The sequence below is a fragment of the Ips typographus genome, linkage group LG12 (assembly GCF_016097725.1).
Source record: "Ips typographus isolate SLU linkage group LG12, UJ_Ityp_2.0, whole genome shotgun sequence".
Lineage (NCBI taxonomy): Eukaryota > Metazoa > Arthropoda > Insecta > Coleoptera > Curculionidae > Ips > Ips typographus.
The window spans coordinates 3,680,752-3,699,220 of NC_138433.1; the positions used below are offsets into that span (position 1 = coordinate 3,680,752).

An 18,469-nucleotide genomic window follows, 5' to 3' on the forward strand; every position below is an offset into this window, starting at 1 on the left:
TTCCGACTTTGCGGTCGAGCTTAAGGACAGTGTGGAGGGCGGCAATCACAGAAAGCTCTTAGCTTCCTTTTGGCCCTTCTTCTTTTTTTTTTTTTTTTTGTTTTTTTTTTATAACATTTTAATTCTAAGAACTAACCTAGCCTAACCTATGTACATGTCCGCCGGGAACGACCTTCTTTTTTTTTTTTTTTTTTTTTTTTACAATCGTAAGTCTAAAACTATAATCTAAAATATATCTAGCCTATGTACATATTTAATCATCCGCCGTGCCACCTTCACCGGGTTCGTCTACTTCATCCTCCTCCATTAGGGCCAACTCTCCCCACTCATTCACCCTATTTACATCCTCTCCGTTTGTTTTCGTTTGTTCACGAACAAGCCAAATTCAGCATCCAATGTGGTCCCAACAGACGTAGAATGGCTCAAAAGTAACAAATATGCAGACTAGAACATCAGCGGAATCGATCTATGCCGGTTTTGAGACGTAATAATACAATTTGGCACAGATTGACCACGAACGAGTGAAATCCAGCGACCAATGTGGTCCCAACAGACGTAGAATAACTCAAAAGTAACAAATATGCAGACTAGAACGTCAGCGGAATCGATCTATGCCGGTTTTGAGACGTAATAATACAATTTAGCACAGATAGACCACGAACGAGTGAAATCCAGCGACCAATGTAGTCCCAACAGACGTAGAATAGTTCAAAAGTAACAAATATGCAGACTAGAACATTAGCGGAATCGATCTATGCCAGTTTTGAGACGTAATAATAAAATTTGGCACAGATTGACCACGAACGAGTGAAATCCAGCGACCAATGTAGTCCCAACAGACGTAGAATAGCTCAAAAGTAACATATATGCCGACTAGAACATCAGCGGAATCGATCTATACCAGTTTTGAGACGTAATAATACAATTTGGCACAGATTGACCACGAACGAGTGAAATCCAGCGACCAATGTAGTCCCAACAGACGTAGAATAGCTCAAAAGTAACAAATATGCATACTAGAACATTAGCGGAATCGATCTATGCCGTTTTTGAGACGTAATAATAAAATTTGGCACAGATTGACCACGAACGAGTGAAATCCAGCGACCAATGTAGTCCCAACAGACGTAGAATAGCTCAAAAGTAACATATATGCCGACTAGAACATCAGCGGAATCGATCTATGCCGGTTTTGAGACGTAATAATACAATTTGGCACAGATTGACCACGAACGAGTGAAATCCAGCGACCAATATAGTCCCAACAGACGTAGAATAGCACAAAAGTAACAAATATGCATACTAGAACATTAGCGGAATCGATCTATGCCGGTTTTGAGACGTAATAATACAATTTGGCACAGATTGACCACGAACGAGTGAAATCCAGCGACCAATATAGTCCCAACAGACGTAGAATAGCACAAAAGTAACAAATATGCATACTAGAACATTAGCGGAATCGATCTATGCCGGTTTAGAGACGTAATAATACAATTTGGCACAGATTGACCACGAACGAGTGAAATCCAGCGACCAATGTAGTCCCAACAGACGTTGAATAGCTCAAAAGTAACAAATATGCATACTAGAACATTAGCGGAATCGATCTATGCCGGTTTTGAGACGTAATAATACAATTTGGCACAGATTGACCACGAACGAGTGAAATCCAGCGACCAATGTAGTCCCAACAGACGTAGAATAGCTCAAAAGTAACAAATATGCATACTAGAACATCAGCGGAATCGATCTATGCCGGTTTTGAGACGTAATAATACAATTTAGCACAGATTGACCACGAACGAGTGAAATCCAGCGACCAATGTAGTCCCAACAGACGTAGAATAGCTCAAAAGTAACATATATGCCGACTATAACATCAGCGGAATCGATCTATGCCGGTTTTGAGACGTAATAATACAATTTAGCACAGATTGACCACGAACGAGTGAAAGCCAGCGTCCAATGTGTTCCCAACAGACGTATGATACGCCGCAGTACGAATTTTTGATCGAGAAGATAATTTCGTCGATGAGCCGGTTGGAGGCGTAGAGCTTGCTTGGCACCGCACTGCTGACGTAGGGAACAACTGAATTTTCGCTGTTCCGGATGTGGTAGAAATACTCCAGGCAGCAGGGCAGCTTCCGGTACACCTCGCGGCTGCCCTCCATTATTCTGGCTGGGCCTGACCGGTTGAGGCCATTTTCGGCCTGTGCCGCCCAGTCCGCGTTGAGCGTGTACTTGATGTACCTGAGGAGAGACTCGACCACGGTGTCGTACTCCATGACGAACCTGCGCAGGTCCTTGACCTCGTTGGCCAGGTGGATCTCCTTCTTCTCGAGCTCGACCATCAGATTGGCCTTCTTTTCCCTGCTCTTCTTGGCCGCGATTCTGTTCTTCTCCTTCTTCCACATCATCCTCAGCGTGTTGATGTCTGTTGTAGAGCTGTTGGTTAGGTTTACGCCCAGCAGCTTTTTGAGCTCGGCATCGTCGGCTATTTTGAGGAGCTGCTGTAGGTCCTTCTCCTGCTTGCCGGCCATCCCCTCGGAGGCATTTGCGTGCTTTGTATTCCCCCCTTTCATAAGTATTTTTTGAAATTATAATATAAGTAATAATGAATATCAAAAATAAAAATCAAATTTATTCTGATTTATAATAATCAGAATATTCAGGTAAATGCAGGTCCGCGGGCTGCGCCGTACGCGTCTGCCCTGCGGGTTTTCCTAGATAGGCTATGTATTTATTAGCGGGGCAGGCTGACCGACGATCAATTTTAATTATATTGCCCCCTAATAGGCAGGCAGGCATCTGTGCGGGTGCATGGCCGCCGCGCCCACTCGTCCTTCGTCCCAGCCGCTTATCGTCATTCCTATTATAGTTATATATTAATAAAACCTAACTAAACAATTTTAAATGTAGGATGCCAGATGCGACGGAGCAATTAATTAAAATTGCACGTGATTTAATATCCACTCCTGGAGATATTCGGCGGCCATTGCGGAGCCGCCGAGGAGGCGTGCGCCGTCCGGACGGTGCCGGGCACGATCCCGGCGGTGCGGATGCGGAGTACGTGGAAAAAATTTGCTCGGGTCTCATCACGGGGTGCGCACTCGGGGGCTAGAATGCACTAGAGTACGGTTGATTGATGCATGACATCCTCATTAAACCCAAGAAGGCGTGTGCATGCCGCTTCCGCCCCGCCCCTGCCGCGTGCAGAGTCGCCCGAGATGCTGCAGTGGCAGGTGTTTGCTGAGGCATTTCGCCAGCCCACTTATCACATTTTTTAAATTTATTTTTAATTGTGTGAGGTGGATGATTCCGAAGGGAATGGCAGGACCGCCGACACAGGCACCAATATATCTGTGCAGGGGGCTAAAAATATCCCGTGCGTGCTCCGGCTAGCAGGCGCATTCATTCGTGCATCCGTCATCGAAAATGTGGCTCGTGCTGTGGTGCTCGGGGTGACGTAATCGGAAGTGCCGCGTAATTGGTGTGCAAAATAATGAGTAATAGAATTCGAGGTCTTATTGTGCCTGCGGCGTGGCGCATGGGGAGGCAGGAGCTGGACCAGCGCTGCATGCACGACCCGCCCGGGAGCCCGCGGAAAATACTTGGGGCTGCCGCCGGCCAATCCCACTCTACGGCGCACGTGAGGCTCTTTTAATATACCAGCTTGCTTAGCACAATGCAAGATATTGTGTGAGGCATATTAGGGAACGCAGCAGCTGGGCTGAACGCACATCTGCGCCCGCGAAGACCTGCTGCGCTGCACGAAGGACCTCTGGGGCTGTGAATCCAAAGGCGTGCGGCAAGTAAATGCGCAGCTGTGACATGTGTGGCAGCGAGGCATCCCGTCGGTCCCCGAGGGGAAACAGTCGTGCTTGTGGCGAATGCAACCACCTTTCTCGTATGCCTGGTGCTGGCAACTCAGCTGCCCTGGGGCGTTTGGGGCGCTTTAATAATAAAAATTCCCAGTTTGTAATAATTAAAATTTCAGGTTTTATTTTATATTAGATAAATATTGCGGTGGGCCTGAATAATAATTTATTTATCGGAAATGAATATTGGCAGTTCAAAGGCGGCCAGAGGCACCATAAACATCTGCGGCGCGCTCCCGCACGCAGTGCGCACTTTCGTATAGACGGCACGCATCATCCTGCATGCGCCGCAAACAATATCCCGTTGAGGAAACATAAACAGATCTGCATCCGCAAGGGAGCTTTTATTTACGCAATAAAATTTTTAATCAAATATTTTCAATTTCAATGGGCGCTAAAGGCCGCATGGGCCATTACCGGCAGGTGTGCACAATTTGTGAGTCATCACTTGCGAGCATGCAGATTAATCATGCGGCGCCGGGGAGAATGCCCGCGAGGAGACGCTGCGGTGGGTATTCCTTACTAATAGGGGCCTGTGCCGCCGCACATCGGGCACGGCGGGGCTGGCCTCCGCACCTACCTGTTCTATCTGGCGACAGCAAGTTAAAATAAATGTGAAAAATCTGAATCGGAATAAGGCACTATATTCTATTTTAGGCATGGGCGCTGATTTGCTGCCGCGGCAGAGTGCTCGCTGAAGAGCATAGGTACGCTGCCCTGACCCAAAACATGTTTCAGGCGAGCCGGTGCCCACTTGTCGTGTCAGGCGGATATATTTCCAATATTTAGGATGCCCAGCAATGCCACGGGAGTCCCTGCAGTGCATCAAGGCGGTATTTGTGGGCAGCTCCAGGTGCGGCAAGTCCCACATGATAATAAACTACCTCAACGGCGTGCCGCCGCTGGAGCACAAGCCCACGCTCTTCGAAAACTACTACAAGGAGCTGACATACAATGGGGTCAAGTACACGATTTTCATCTGCAACACGGGGGGGCACCACGACTTCTACCGCCTGAAGAAAATGTCGTACATGAACTCGGACGTGTTCGTGCTCTGCGTCAGCTATGCGGAGAAGGACGGCCTCAAGGAGTCCGAGAGGTGGATGGCCGATCTCAAGAGGGCCGGGATACCAATCCTGCTCTGCATGACAAAGGCAGACCTGCCGAAGGACATACCATTCGACGAGATACAGAGGTTCTGCCGAAGGCACCGGATCCGCGGGCTGTTCGAGTGCTCATCGAGCGAACGCGGGAGCCTGAAGCAGCTGTTCAGGGGGGTGGTGAAGGCGCATGTCGACAGCGAGCCGGACCGGACCAGCTACTGCGGGCTGACCTGCAATATGTGCGGGTGCTGAGGAGTATGCTGCCGCAGATTACAGCGGACACTGGCCCATTCTTGGAATGGCCGCTAGCGGCGCAGTGGTCTGGACACGCATGGCCACCCTAAGTGACTTAGGCCCCTTCATCCCTGGCCGGATGTTATGCACCTTGATGGATCGCGTATCCGGCACGGCTCGCTCAGTCCGCACAAAGAGTATTCAAAAGTTGGAGAGCTTGGCGTAATAAAATTAATCTGGCAGTCCCCGGCTTTACTGATGCGGGGCGGACTCGAAGATGCGCGGTGAAAATATCCCAGGTGAGGTAACTGGCCTTCAAGAATGCTGGCATGAGGCCATTTAATTTTATTGGCATGAAGTTATTTGATTTTGTTGGTATGAAGTTATTTAATTTATCGTCTCTCGCCATCGCCTATACCATATGTGAGTACGACCGGGCTATGTGTGGCAATGTCGCGGCCTGAAGGCCCACAACTGAGGCATACGTACTCGGCAATAGGGAATGCCGGATTCCCAATGCGGCAGTAATGCGCAGGAGCTGCTAGTCCAACATTCCAGGCCAAATGCCCATCAACACGCCAAGCAGTACTCACCACCATAACGCCCCGGTTGGCAGCTCTGAATATACAACGCCCGAAACCAATTTACTTTCCGCCGAGGTCGATGCCGACCAGCCTTAGGGCCGTGACGATCCACTCTGGGATGCTGTCGCCATACCGTCCCCGCATGTAGTCTTTAATAAATGCCGGAAAATTATCGTTCAAAATGTGTGTCCGAATTCTTCGCATGAGCCGGCGCATGTAGTAGAGATTGTGGGCAGACATGAGCATGCAAAATATCGGCGTGCCCTTGATCGTCGCGAGGTAGGCCCTCGAATACTTCCCGCAGGTCGTGCAGCCGCAGTCCCAGCTGATTGGCTGCAGGTCGCACAGCAGCGCGTTGTAAATGGCGAGATCGCCCGAGTCGCGGAATGCCCGGCCAAACCGGGCGGTGCGCGTGGGATAGACACAGTCGGACATGTCTGTGCCGAGCGCACAGCACACAACCACGTCCTCGGGGTAGCCCACGCCCATCAGGTACCGCGGCATGCCGGGCGGCAGGTGCTTGCAGCAGTTGTACACCGTTCTGCAGAAGTCATTCTTGTCCTCGCCCCCGCTTAGTCCGCCGATGACCAGGCCCACTGGCCTCCTTTTCAGTATTTGCTCGATGCTTTTGATTCTCAGGTCGTCCTCCAGCCCGCCCTGTATTATCGGAAATATTACCTGGCCGTTGCGGAACTGTATAAGCGGCGCATCACGCTCTCCGGCACCCGCGGGGGCATCGCCTGCCGCAAGCTTGGCGCGCTTTACACTGCCGTCGGACGAAGCAGCGCCCGCCGCACCAGGGCTGCCAAGCGGTGCATCCTCTGCGGAGTAGCCGCCGCAGCCCATGCTGGAAGTGCCGCAGGCATTATTTAACGCATTTTCGGCTGCTGCCCCAGACTGCCCACAGGGGGAGCCTTGCTCGCAGGTTTTATTGATATGGATGATGGCCCGGTCGAGCCATTCGATAGAGCGGGTAATGGCGCGCTCGTGGAGGGCACGCGGCATCATCGGATTGACCACATCGTCCAGCTGCGTCATAATGTCGGCGCCCAGGCACATCTGGATGTCCATAGAGTCCTCGGGCGTGAACAGCTTTCCGTCGAATATCACCCCCTCATCAACGACCTTGACATTTGGGAGGGACTGGATCTGGAACCCGCCAGAGTCGGTGAGCATCGACCTTCCCCACCCCATAAACCCCTTGATGTTCCTGCCCAGGCACCTGAGGTGGTAGGTGTTGCTCAGGATGATCTCTTCCTCCAAGTGTGCTGGCTGCACGCCGCGCATGGCGCCGTACGTCGCCACCGGCATGAACACAGGTAGATGGAGCGTGTTCCTGTCCAGTCGGAATGTGGAAACACGGGCGTTGGTGGTCCCGCACGTCTTTACGACCTTGAACTCTCCGAACATACCGGTGCTCAATTTTTTCAAAATTTACCGTGCAGCAACGGCGCTGGGGTGCGTAGAGATGGTAAAATTCCGGCTGCGGGAGGCTGGCCGCATGCCGTATATGCTGGTGATATCTGCTTACCGTAGACAGTGCGGAGATTGCAAGAAGGTTTAAGCTGTTGCATACTCCATCCCGAGAGAAGAGCTTTCCGCGGAGCAATACCGCCGAAATAGCCAGTGGCCGTCGCAAGGATATTTATTTGCCAAGCACACTATTTGTAATTGGGTGCCGGAGAACAGCCCGCCTGATATATCATTGAGCAGCAGGGATTCTTCGAACCGGCGTACCTCCGCCCTGTTATCAGGGGCTCCCGCGGATGAATCTATACTGCAGAGGGCCAAATATTCGCCGGGCTTCTTCGGCAGGCCATCCACATCCAGTAGTAGAAGCTGGCATCTGCTGGGCGCCACAGTCCCGCCTGGCCGGCAGCTAGCGCCACCGCGCTCCATGGACCGCCAATGGACGCCGAGGCAGATATCGCAAATTTTTACAGGCCAGGGATGAACAGCACGCAGGGCAAGGAGCAGGAATTGCTCACACTCCTGGACAATCTCGAAAAGAGCTACAATCCACAGTCGCCGGCCTATAAATTCAGCTACATCTTCTACAACATAGTGGACCGCCCGTTTGAGCGTCCGGCGAACTTCCCCGCCCAACTGTGGGAGCAGGCACTCCTGCCGGACCGCTCGCTCATGCCGGTGATCCTGAACAAGTCGCAGATAGATGAGCGCAAGGCGATGCAGAATGACCTTGCACAGAAGATAAACGATTCGCGTGCAGGCATCTTCAAGAAGATAGAGGCGCTCTGTCTGAAGCGCGAAACACTGCGGGGGCGGCTCGAGGCCGTCGTCAGGAAGTACAGGACGGCTGCCGGACAGTACCTGCTTGGGGAGCCCAACGATGATGCCAACAAGATATCGGCGGATGTCTTCAGCCGGGAGCCCTACTCCATAAGGAGCTCCCATGCGGAGCTGCTGGAGTGTCTCGCCAAAATGAAGGCGCGGCTGATGGCGCTCGAGGCCGGCGTTGGCGAGTCCCTCAGCATGCACGAGAAGAGGCACATAAAGGAGTACCAGCTTGATATGCAATAAATAGGCTATTTGTTATATTTCTTGCGGAGAATGATAGACAGCACGGGTGTCTTAGCGCCGCGGTGCAGGCCTTTAGGGGGATGAGTTGTCGGCCAGGCAGTGCCCTGTGGATGCATGCCATATGGCCCAAGTTTATCGCTAGTTGCGGGCACCGATGCCGTCTATGTCGTAGAAAGGACTTGCCACGAATAGGCTTTATTTAAAAACTTGGGTATGCCTCAACAATCTATTTAAACTAGCAATGGCAGTGTCCATCGCAAGGGTGCGCCAGCATTGGCAGGGTAACGGCCTATGCCTTTGGGGCATTTCTGCTTTTACACAATATGGTGGACATGGATAGGCCACGTGAACAGGTTTACGGCGTATCGTCGCGGTCTGCCGCTCTCCAGCAGTCTGACAGCCGCTATGTAGAGCCGCAAAAATTTTACCCCGATGATTATTCCCATTCGCTGCTTCACGTGCAACAAGGAGATATCCAGCCGGTACTCCCAGTACTTGGACAGGCGGAGGGACGGCGTGCCTGCCGCTGCCGCGCTGGACGAGTTGGGCATGACTAGAATCTGCTGCAGGCGGATGTACTTGGGGCACGTGGATATAGCCGACCAGCTCCTTAACTTCGAGAAGCATGAGCTGTAAAGCGACCGCCCAATGCGGCAGTACATCTCACATTGTAAACTGGTTTAAGCAAACAACTGTGGCCTTTCGGAATCGGGTAGCCCCTTTTCTCTTCTTTCCGCAACTGCCGCGATGTGCTTAGGCAGAGATATGTGGGCCGGCGGAGCGCCGCGGTATTAGCATTGCTGTTCTGCAGGAGCGCCGGCCACACCTCCGCTGGCTAAGTTCATAAGTAACCCATGCGCACAGAGCGCCACGGTGCTCAGCTATAGTGAATACCCCGGCGTTTCAAGGATTTTCATGCGGCAATCAGCGGGCGGTATTTTGTGCAGCCGTCGTGGGCCGCGAGAAGTGACCTGGCCTTCTCATTGATGCGCCGCGATGATCTACGTCCACCGCGGACGCAGCCCAATAAACAGGGGGCCGTTCCAGTGATTCCGGCACTGATAAAGTAACCGCCGCGAGGCAAAACAGGGCACCGCCGAGAAGAGCGCTCGTATTTAGGTAGAATGCCTGCGTAGGACATTCCGCGCCATCTCAAGCAAAAAGGCAGGCGCCCCCGAGGCATTCAAACGCAATTTATTCTCTACGCGAAGATGTTCTTGAACCGCTCATGCAGGGTCGAGTAGACAACCTTGAGCTTCCGCAGCCTCTCGTCCGCCGAGCCACAGTGCGTCTCTATCAGGGCGATAAAACTGCTGAGCATGTAATCGATATTATAGAGCGACTGCCACAGGTCGCCTTCGCTGACCCTGTTGCGGACGGAGACGCGTCCCGTCGAGCCGTGGTGGTAGAAGTCGTAAATGTAGGAGTTTTTCGGGCAGTCCAGGCTGTACAGGAATGACTTCACGTAGTGCAGCGGCGCACTGCACATATTGCTGAGCGTGCGCAGCTGGGGGCTGTAAAAATGGCGCAGGTCCGAGCGATAGGCGTTGTTCACCGCCGCCAAAAATGCCGCTGCCTCGCCGCCAGCGGCTCCAGCACCGTCTCCGACGCGCAGGGCCTCACCTCGAACAGATGTGCCACCACCCTCATGAATCCCTGCTGATCCCACGGTATCTTGTCTAGGTGGAACATGAGACCGAACAGAAAAATGGACGGATCCTCGCACCGGTTGGAGACGAACAGATCCCAGAGGTAGCTTGAGCTGTGCAAAAACGGGTACGCCGCCTTCTGGTAGTCGACAAGCGCCCTCCGCGCCTGTGGATCTCTGAAGCACCCAAACGAGTATGCATCACTCCCGGGATCCCCCTGCCCGGCAGAGCCGTCGGCGTAGTTCGAGCCCAGAAGAGGGCTCGCCACCAGAGAGTCCTCTATCTTTTCACCAGTTCAGGGGCAGCAGCGGGCTGTGCCCCGGCCGCGCACCTTCGTCGCCTGGCTCGTCGCCGGTGGCGACCGACAGCTTGCCCAGCGCCCCCGTGTTGTCGGCAGCCGATTCCCGGGGGTGTGCGCGATAGACATACGGCTTGAGCTCGCAGAACCTTTCGCTGTGCATCACGAGGGTGTGCTCGCGCCCCTTCGCGCTCTCGATATCCCCGAACCATTTGTAGAACTCGTCGAGATTGCCTATCGTCGCCGAGAGGAGCAAAAACGGCCACCGCGCAAGGTGTATTATCCTCTCGATGGAAAGCCCGATCGCCTCGTCGTTGATCTTGTGCACCTCGTCGATGATGATGTACTTGATGCTGGCGCACTCGCGGCTCGCGAGCAGGGACTCCAGCATGCAGGGGATCGTTATCAGGATCTGGCAGTTGAACGGCTCAGAGCACCTGTCCGCCATCAGCGTCCCCTGGAGCACCATCCTGCAGTTCTTTGGATTGAAGCGCGCGTAGATGTCTGCCGACACCTGGTTGGCAAGCGCCTTGGTGGGCAGGCAGAACACGACGACATCGGTGTCTGAGCTCTTTAGGACACTCTCGATCGCATAGAAGCAGATGAACGTCTTGCCGGAGGACGTGGGCGCGGCCACGATAGCTGACTTACTCGCGTCGACGGCATCCAGCAGCTGCACCTGCCACCGGTCGGGATCGAACGGCACACGGCTGTCCTTCCTGGTGCCGAGCGTCCTCTTCAGATGGTCGCCCGTGTATTTCAGCTGGAAGTAGATGTCGATGTCGCTCGGCGCCGACGTTGCCTTGGTCTTGAACGCGAGCGAAACATCGGGGACGTCGTACTTCTCGATTATCTCGTGCACCGTAGCCTCGAAGCCTGCATCCACCAGCTTGCCCAGCACAAACTCGAGCTCCACCTGCCAGCCCCGATGGCAAGCTCCGCGGCCTTGGAGGCCTTCTTCGGCCGCTCCTCGCCTCTGGGGCTGCAGTTCTTGTCGATAAAGCCCAGACATGCGAGGTACAGCGGGACAAGCACGCGCTCGTCGACCGTCGTGCTCCTCTGCTCGAGCCTCCAAACATCCATGTAGAGCTCGATCTTCAGCAGCGACAGCTTGTTGTTGATATAGTCGTTGTCGATCTTGATGCTCTCAACATAGGCGCGCTTCGCCGCCAGACTGCTCAGCCTCGAGTAGTTCGTGTAAAACCCCCGCAGCCATGTGTTTGCCGACTTCTCCTTCTCACTGCGTATCCGCGCCGCGTTCTCCTCCATAATTCTCTGCGTCTTGGCAGAGACCTTCTTTGCCGGCTCGCCGGCCTTCCTCGACTCGGGCACCGTTGAGTACTGGAAGGCCCTGTCGTACATGCTGAGGGCAGACCGTCTTATGTTCGCCAGGTGCTTCAGGTTCTGCTTCTCGGGTATCGGCGGCATTATCAGGTCCAGGTCCTTGCCGCCCCACGGTATGGATGGGACATCCTCGTAGGCCGGCCTGTCTGTCGCACCAGCACTGCCCGCAACCCTTCGCGCGCCGTAGAATATCCTGCCGTCGAAGAGCAGCTTGCTGTTCGCCAAGTTATACCTGAACATTTCCACAGCCACGGCCGGGTCAACCGTCTCGGACATCTCGCCAAACTCATACTCCACACCGTCCGCATTGAATTCTCTGTTCATCGAATCGGCACTGTATCCGCGCCTCTGCAGGTACTCCGCCACAGCAGCGCCGCAGCCTGCGCCCGCCGCACGCCCGTCTTCAGGCGCGGCCTCAAGCGCGTAGTGCGCATCCGGCTCGAGCGTCGCAGACGGCCTGGAAATGTTGCAGCTGGCATATGGGTAAATAAAGACCAGCGACTCGAGCAGGCCCACATAGAGGCCCACCGCATTGCAGTAGGTAATGAGCCGCCCCCGCCCTGCCGATGACAGGAGCAGCGCAATCCTGTCCTCGCCCACCGCCCTGCTGATGTCCGCGTAGCTGACAAAGATGCCGTCATCCACTGTCTGGAGAATGAGATCGAACCAGGGATTGCCGGTGTATTCATAGTAGAAGCGCAGGTCCTGGAGGGCCGACGCATGCAGATTTTGGACCGCGTAGCGGAGGTGCGCAAGCACTGTGCCTGTCGGGAGCTGCTCAAGTATAAGCCCATACCGCTGCAGGGCATCCAATATGAGGCCATTTACATCAACTATTATGTAGCCGATGCCCGTAAACGTCGATGTAATGTTGGTAAACACCGTATCCCGGGGCGAAAAGCCGCCACTCGGCCCGGCAGCCGGGCTGCCGATGCCGCCGGCCGGAAAATTTTTGTAATATTGAAGGCTTACCGGTTTGCGGAAGCGCGATGCGATGCACACAGGCGCGGCTCCGACTACCGAGGGCGAGCATTTCCCCACATCTCTAGCCGCCGTTGCCCCTGCATCTCCAAAAATTGCTCGAAGGTAGCAGTGGGCCGCCAGGTCTTGGCTTTAAATTTACTAAATAAGTTGTCCCCACGACCAATATCTGCTGTGCCGTGTTTATGCCGCTCCGTCCATTCGCCCCGGAAGGGGGCTGCGGGATGGCCCCAGGAGTAGTGTGTCTCGGCTTCGGGGTACGCCCGTAGACGCGCCCGCCAGTCTGGCTAGGCATGCACGGTCCGGATGGGCGGTGATTGGTCGCCTCCCGGCGATAAATAAGCACGTGGCACGGGCAGGAGACCAATTGCTGCGGTGCGCCCACCCCCAGCACCAATGGCCACTGCGGCACCAATCCACATCCAAAAAATTTCTAGGCCCGCAGGCTATGACCACCAAGGTGAAGGTGTACGCCATAAAACTGCCGCTCACGACCAAGGAGTGGCGGAAGGGAAGCCGCTACATCCTCACGAAGCTGACGACCTCGGAAGTCCAGATTGTGTACCACACCATGTCCCAGGAGAGCGACTGCATCACGACCAAGACCCACAAGGTCCTGGATGTGAAGAACAAGGTGCCGTACATCATAAGGAAGCTCATACCCGACAGTGCCTGCGTGGTGGACGAGTTCTCGACCAACATAGACTCGATAGTCACCACGCTGAACGACCCGTCCGGGAACACGGCGACAGGCCAGGTTTACAACATTGAAACAAAGCTTGCGAACCGGGACGGGATAATCGAGCATGTGGATGTGGAGCACGAGGCGGTTGTGGAGCCGGAGAACATGGGTGGCGTGGTGAACCAGCTCGGAAATATCGACGCCAACGAGCAGATGGCATCCAGAGAGGACGGGACGGAGGGCAAGGTGCACATCAAGGTGAGAGACAATGAGGGGAGGAAGTGTAACATAGTTAGTTGAAGTTGTAACAGTTCATTGACATGCATAGCTAAGTATTCTTATTAATCGTATTGCATCAATCGTAGGCGTCGTTCGATGCGAGGGTTCCGGACGGGCAGGCGGGAGCGTCTTCCGGCCAGTCGAGCCGGTCCTCCGCAAGCGGGCTCCGCAAGTTCCTGAACAGGTGCACGACCGTCTACAAGAACCGGTGCTTCGATGCCAGCACCTTCAGCCTGGAGGTGCACACCATAGGGGCCGAGGAGCCCCAGAAGGATCCGTTTAAGCTGGACGTGGTCCACAAGAGCGAGTGGATTGACTTCAGGAGCTACAATAAGGTGAACCTGGCGACGGTGGGGGATCGGGACTACTCCGGGGAGTGGTAGAAGTCCTTCCCAAGCATGATTGTCTATAAATGCGTGGAGGTGTCGATTAATAAGTTTGGGCTCGGATGGGTCGCTGGGGAGGTCGACAAGATGATACGGAACCTGCTGGTGTCCGTGCAGCAGAAGATTATCGAGACATACGACGAGTGGGTCGACTTGTCAGAGGAGAGTATCCAGCAGCTGGAGAGCGAGATGGTTAAGAAGTTTATTTTAAAGGTCGAATAAATTGTTGATGTTTAGGACATCCTTTGTGCGCTGTTTTTATACTGCCAGTGGGCCGCAGCCGAGCACCATTCGACGGTCCCGGAGGCGGGGACGGCCGTGCTGCACTAAACAGGCGCCAACGTAGGCGGACAAATGGCAGCCCGGCAGAAGTTGGCCGCAAACCCAAGCCGCCTGCTGGGGCCGTCACAGAGGAAAACTGCCGCTGGATGCAGCAAGTAGGTAAGTGTTGAGAATAATAGAATACTTTATTCCTCCCTGGGATCCTCGCTGGCGCGCTTCTTGGCAGCCCTGCTCTTCCTGTAGCCGGCTATCGAGCTCGACGGGTTTATCTCGATATGGCCCTCGTTCTTGCTGCGGACCACAACCGACGGCTTGTCGACAACCTTCCCCTTCACCACAATGTGCTTGTGGTTGATGAGGAGCCTCGCGTGGTGGATGTTGCGGGCGATGCCTGCGCGCAGGACCAGGCTCTGGAGCCTCCTGCTCAGATAGGAGCTGAGGTCGAAGTTGAGGACCACCCTGAGACTGGCGCGGATGGACTCCTCGTCATTGAAGCCCACGCTGGACATTATGCCGTTGCGGCAGAGACGGTTGAGGAGCGCCCTGCCCTGGGTCATGAACTCCTTGTGATTGGTGGAGGTGAGGAGGTTACGGGCGTGCTTCTTGTCGCTCCGCGCGGTCGCAAGCACCGTCCACAGCTCGCGCTTGTTCTTCAGGCCGTACGTGCCAAGCAGGTACAGCTCCTTTACGAGGCGATCCTTCTCCCAGGGATTGCGTGGATGTGCGGCAATTTTTCTGCTGCGGATGACAGTGCCCATGCTGGGGCAGGCCAAACTGAGAAATTTTCAGAGCGACAAAATTTTCAAAAATTTTAGCGAGTGTGCCTCAGGGAAGGCGCTCGTGGCCTTTAGAGCACCCGGACTCCTCACCAGCCTTTGCACCGTGGGTGAGGACCCTCCACATCTCCTAAAATGCATTAAATCCAGCCGGGCGCGCGCACTACTTTTCTGCGTGGGCCGTTCCAAAGCCCTCACGGCTCTACTAAAACCTGGCTCATTGCCAAACAACGGACCAGTGCAATACTTTTAATCGCGCAGGCAGGCTACCAGCGGCTGGTACTGCCGACGAATTTATTATTTATCTTGCCGCTCGGTATCAAACATCCCCCTCAGGCTGCTCCGCCCTTTATGGGCTGGCGCCGCAGCTGAGGCCTGGCCAGCTGCATTTGGCCACCTGTGTGGGAGAGACGGCAGCAGTCAGCACTAAAACGCATTGGTCTACCTTAAAAACAGGCAGCCAAGTGCCAGGGACAGGTCTTGCTGTACAATACATTTAATCCATAGGCTTCGAGCATTCCTTGATGCTGCAGATCGTGTCTCCCCTTACCATGCCCTCGGAGTAGCCGGGCGCGTTTTCAATGCCCGCCAGTGATATGTTGGCGTGCGCATCGTATCCCTCGAGCACGCCCACGAGCTCGTGGCTGCCCCTCAGGGCGACCCTGACTCTCCTGTTCAGCAGCGGCTCCAGGTCGGGGACGTTCGACCTCGGCATGGGCTAACTCTTTATGTAAAATTTCGCCGTGTTAAATTCCACGAGAGGCGGCCCCCGGCGCCTGATATTGCACTGCGGGCCGCACATAGCACTGGCGCAGCGCCTGGGAATCCCTAGAAAATTTTTGCAAAAATTTGCCACCCACACGCAAATGAAGGGCAACGGATACCGCAGGGGCACCAGAAAGCTGTTCGCGAAGGGCTTCAAAAGCACGGGCAGCCGCACGTCGGCAAGATTCTCCAGAAGTTCTACGTAGGGGATTACGTCGACTGCAAGGTAGACTCGAGCGTCGTCAAGGGCATGCCGCACAAGTACTACCACGGCAAGACAGGCATCGTGTACAATGCCAATCCCTACTCGTACGGTGTGATTTTCCACAGAAGAGTCGGCGGCAAGTACATCGAGAGGACCATGCACATCCGCGTTGAGCATCTGACGAAGAGCCGCTGCAACGAGGACTACAAGCGCCGCTATGCGGAGTACACCAAGAATCTGCTGGAGGCGCGTGCTGGCAACACGGAGTTTGTGCCCATAAAGAGGATGTCCGAGGGGCCCAAGCCCGCGTTCAGTGTCTCTAGGAAGAATAACACCATTATTGAGCTGGTTGAGAAGAAGCACACTCCGCTATTCTAATAAAGTATTCTAACAGCTGTTTTTATGACCCGCCGCCTGTGCGGCTGGGGCTGCGGGCGGGCGGCTTCTTTTAAGGCCTGTCCGGGCGATTGCGCCCGCTGCCGAGTGGCGCATGGGTGCGGAGACGTGCAGCTGGCAGCTTCAGTTGTGGGTCGCTTAGGCTGCGGCACACAGTCCATTTGCGCTCACATAGGGTATAGGAGATGGCGAGGAGCAGTAAATTGAATAACCTCACGGCAACGGCGCCTAGGTCTATTGCTGTGAGGCCTTGTGTGGCTTACTCTGCATCCTTGCGCATGGGCGGGCGAACGGTGCAGAGCTTGCCCGCGCCTCTGTTGGGGCATCTTAACACCCACGGTGGCCTATTGTACAAAGATGCACAGCCCTGCTGCATGCCCGGTGCCCCAGTTTCCTGCTGTGCCAAGGCGGCCCTGCCTCTTCATTCTCCGGATGCGCGTTTATTATTGTAGATAGCCAGGGTAAATAGAGAGCCCATGTTCGCTGGGCTGCTGGATGTCATTGATAAAATTGAATGGGCGGAAAACGCGCCACGGCAGAAGAATAGGCGGTCCAGGTTTCTGGTGCGGCCGGAGGAGGACGGCAGTGAGAGCCGCGTGCGCAAGCGCCCGATCCGATCGGTGTCGGGCATGCTCCTCCTCTCTGCGCCGGCCACACAGAGCGACTCGCCCTCCAAAAATTTGCCAGAGAGGGCTGAGCGCGGGGATGCAGCGCTGGCGGTGCTCACCGAGGCAGCAGCTGGGCTGGCGCAGCGCAGTGCGCGAGCAGCCAGGGGCGGGCTGCACAGGGCGGCCCTGTGCCTGAGCCCGGCCACAATCATCGGGTACATCCACATCATTCTAAATGCCTTCATGCTGGCGGCGGTGCTGTATATTATTTCGTACATGCTGTACTTTATCACGGTGGACGTAGTTTACAAAATACATCTGAGAAAGGAGGAGGCGAGGGCCCTCATCGCGGAGGCCAAAAGGCTCTACATTATCAACAGATGCGACCCCACGACCCGCGTGCCCGCCCTCGAAACCCAGTGTGGCGAGTGGGACTGCGTCGCCCGCAACGGCCTGTCTGGAATCAGGTATACCAAGATAGTCGTGGAGGTCGTTGCAGATGTCCTCGAGGGCTTCGTTTCGAAGTTTAGTATTAGGAGCTACGGTGTGTTTGCCTTCCTCCTGGTTGTTTATCTGCTGTTCAGGAAATAGTGCCGGCTCAAGTAATTTCTGGGGTGCGCGCAAAGACGGCGCTGCACATGGGATCCGGGGAGTAAATAAATTTATCGGGCTGCGTTTTCCGTGTGTCGAGCCCCCGTATTTTGTCGGTTGCGTACCCTTGGATTGCCGGCTATCGTCCTGGGCTGGTGCGGATGCAGGGCCTAGTGCGAGTATAATATATAGCCATTCTGAAGCAAAGATTTCGGGGTATATGCATCATTAGCGGTGGCAATCGCAGGAGTGCCGGCCCCATGCCCATTTGCGAAGCGAAGCAGTAGTATACGTGCTGTATTGCCGAGCGCAGCTCTTGCTTTTATTTCTGCATCCGCCGCCATCATTTATGGGATGATCTAAAACCATTGGTATTTATTTAATAAATGTAGACAACATTTTATTTGTATCAGCATGATGAACCTGTTGATCAAATACCTAGGCGCGCATAATTTCTGCTCCAAATGGCATGTCTCCTGCTATTTTTGATTTCTATTTTAGCACAGGGCTCTAACTGGCCCTAAATAGACGCTTCCAGATCATTTACCCGCAGGCTTGTGCGTATAATCTAGGGGCGCTTGCACCCCGGGCAGTGGACTGGAATCCCCGACACAACCGGTCCGAATCCGGATGAGAAACAATCATCTGGTACTCGAGGAGATTCGTCTGCAGAAGCTTATATCCTACCCATGTTTGCCATCCAAAGCAGCCCGGCAGGACAGTGAGCAGCGCTCCCAAGAGCTCCGCCCTCCATAAACGGGGATTCCCACCACGCCATGTCCTGCAAGAATGCACCGGAGTCGGAAACTGCAACCCGAAGCGGGAAGAAAGCGACGCTCCTTATTTTGCTCTAGAATGGCTCGCGATGCAATCAAACAGTTTCT

At 54.5% G+C, this 18,469-nt stretch overlaps 2 protein-coding genes and 2 pseudogenes across 2 annotated transcripts; 2 read left to right on the forward strand and 2 right to left on the reverse strand.

The window, feature by feature from the left end:
- Positions 1-4,681: 4,681 nt before the first annotated feature.
- On the forward strand, positions 4,682-5,236 carry LOC145736727 (uncharacterized). Its single transcript, XM_081991141.1, has one exon. It carries the CDS (start codon positions 4,682-4,684, stop codon positions 5,234-5,236), a length of 555 nt encoding a protein of 184 aa, XP_081847267.1.
- A 626-nt stretch (positions 5,237-5,862) lies between these two features.
- On the reverse strand, positions 5,863-7,212 carry LOC145736728 (queuine tRNA-ribosyltransferase catalytic subunit 1 pseudogene; annotated as a pseudogene).
- Positions 7,213-14,429: 7,217 nt separating this feature from the next.
- Positions 14,430-15,002, reverse strand: LOC145736322 (uncharacterized). The gene has a single exon (XM_081990660.1). It carries the CDS (start codon positions 15,000-15,002, stop codon positions 14,430-14,432), a length of 573 nt encoding a protein of 190 aa, XP_081846786.1.
- A 1,033-nt stretch (positions 15,003-16,035) lies between these two features.
- On the forward strand, positions 16,036-16,368 carry LOC145736729 (uncharacterized; annotated as a pseudogene).
- The last annotated feature ends 2,101 nt before the right edge of the window (positions 16,369-18,469 follow it).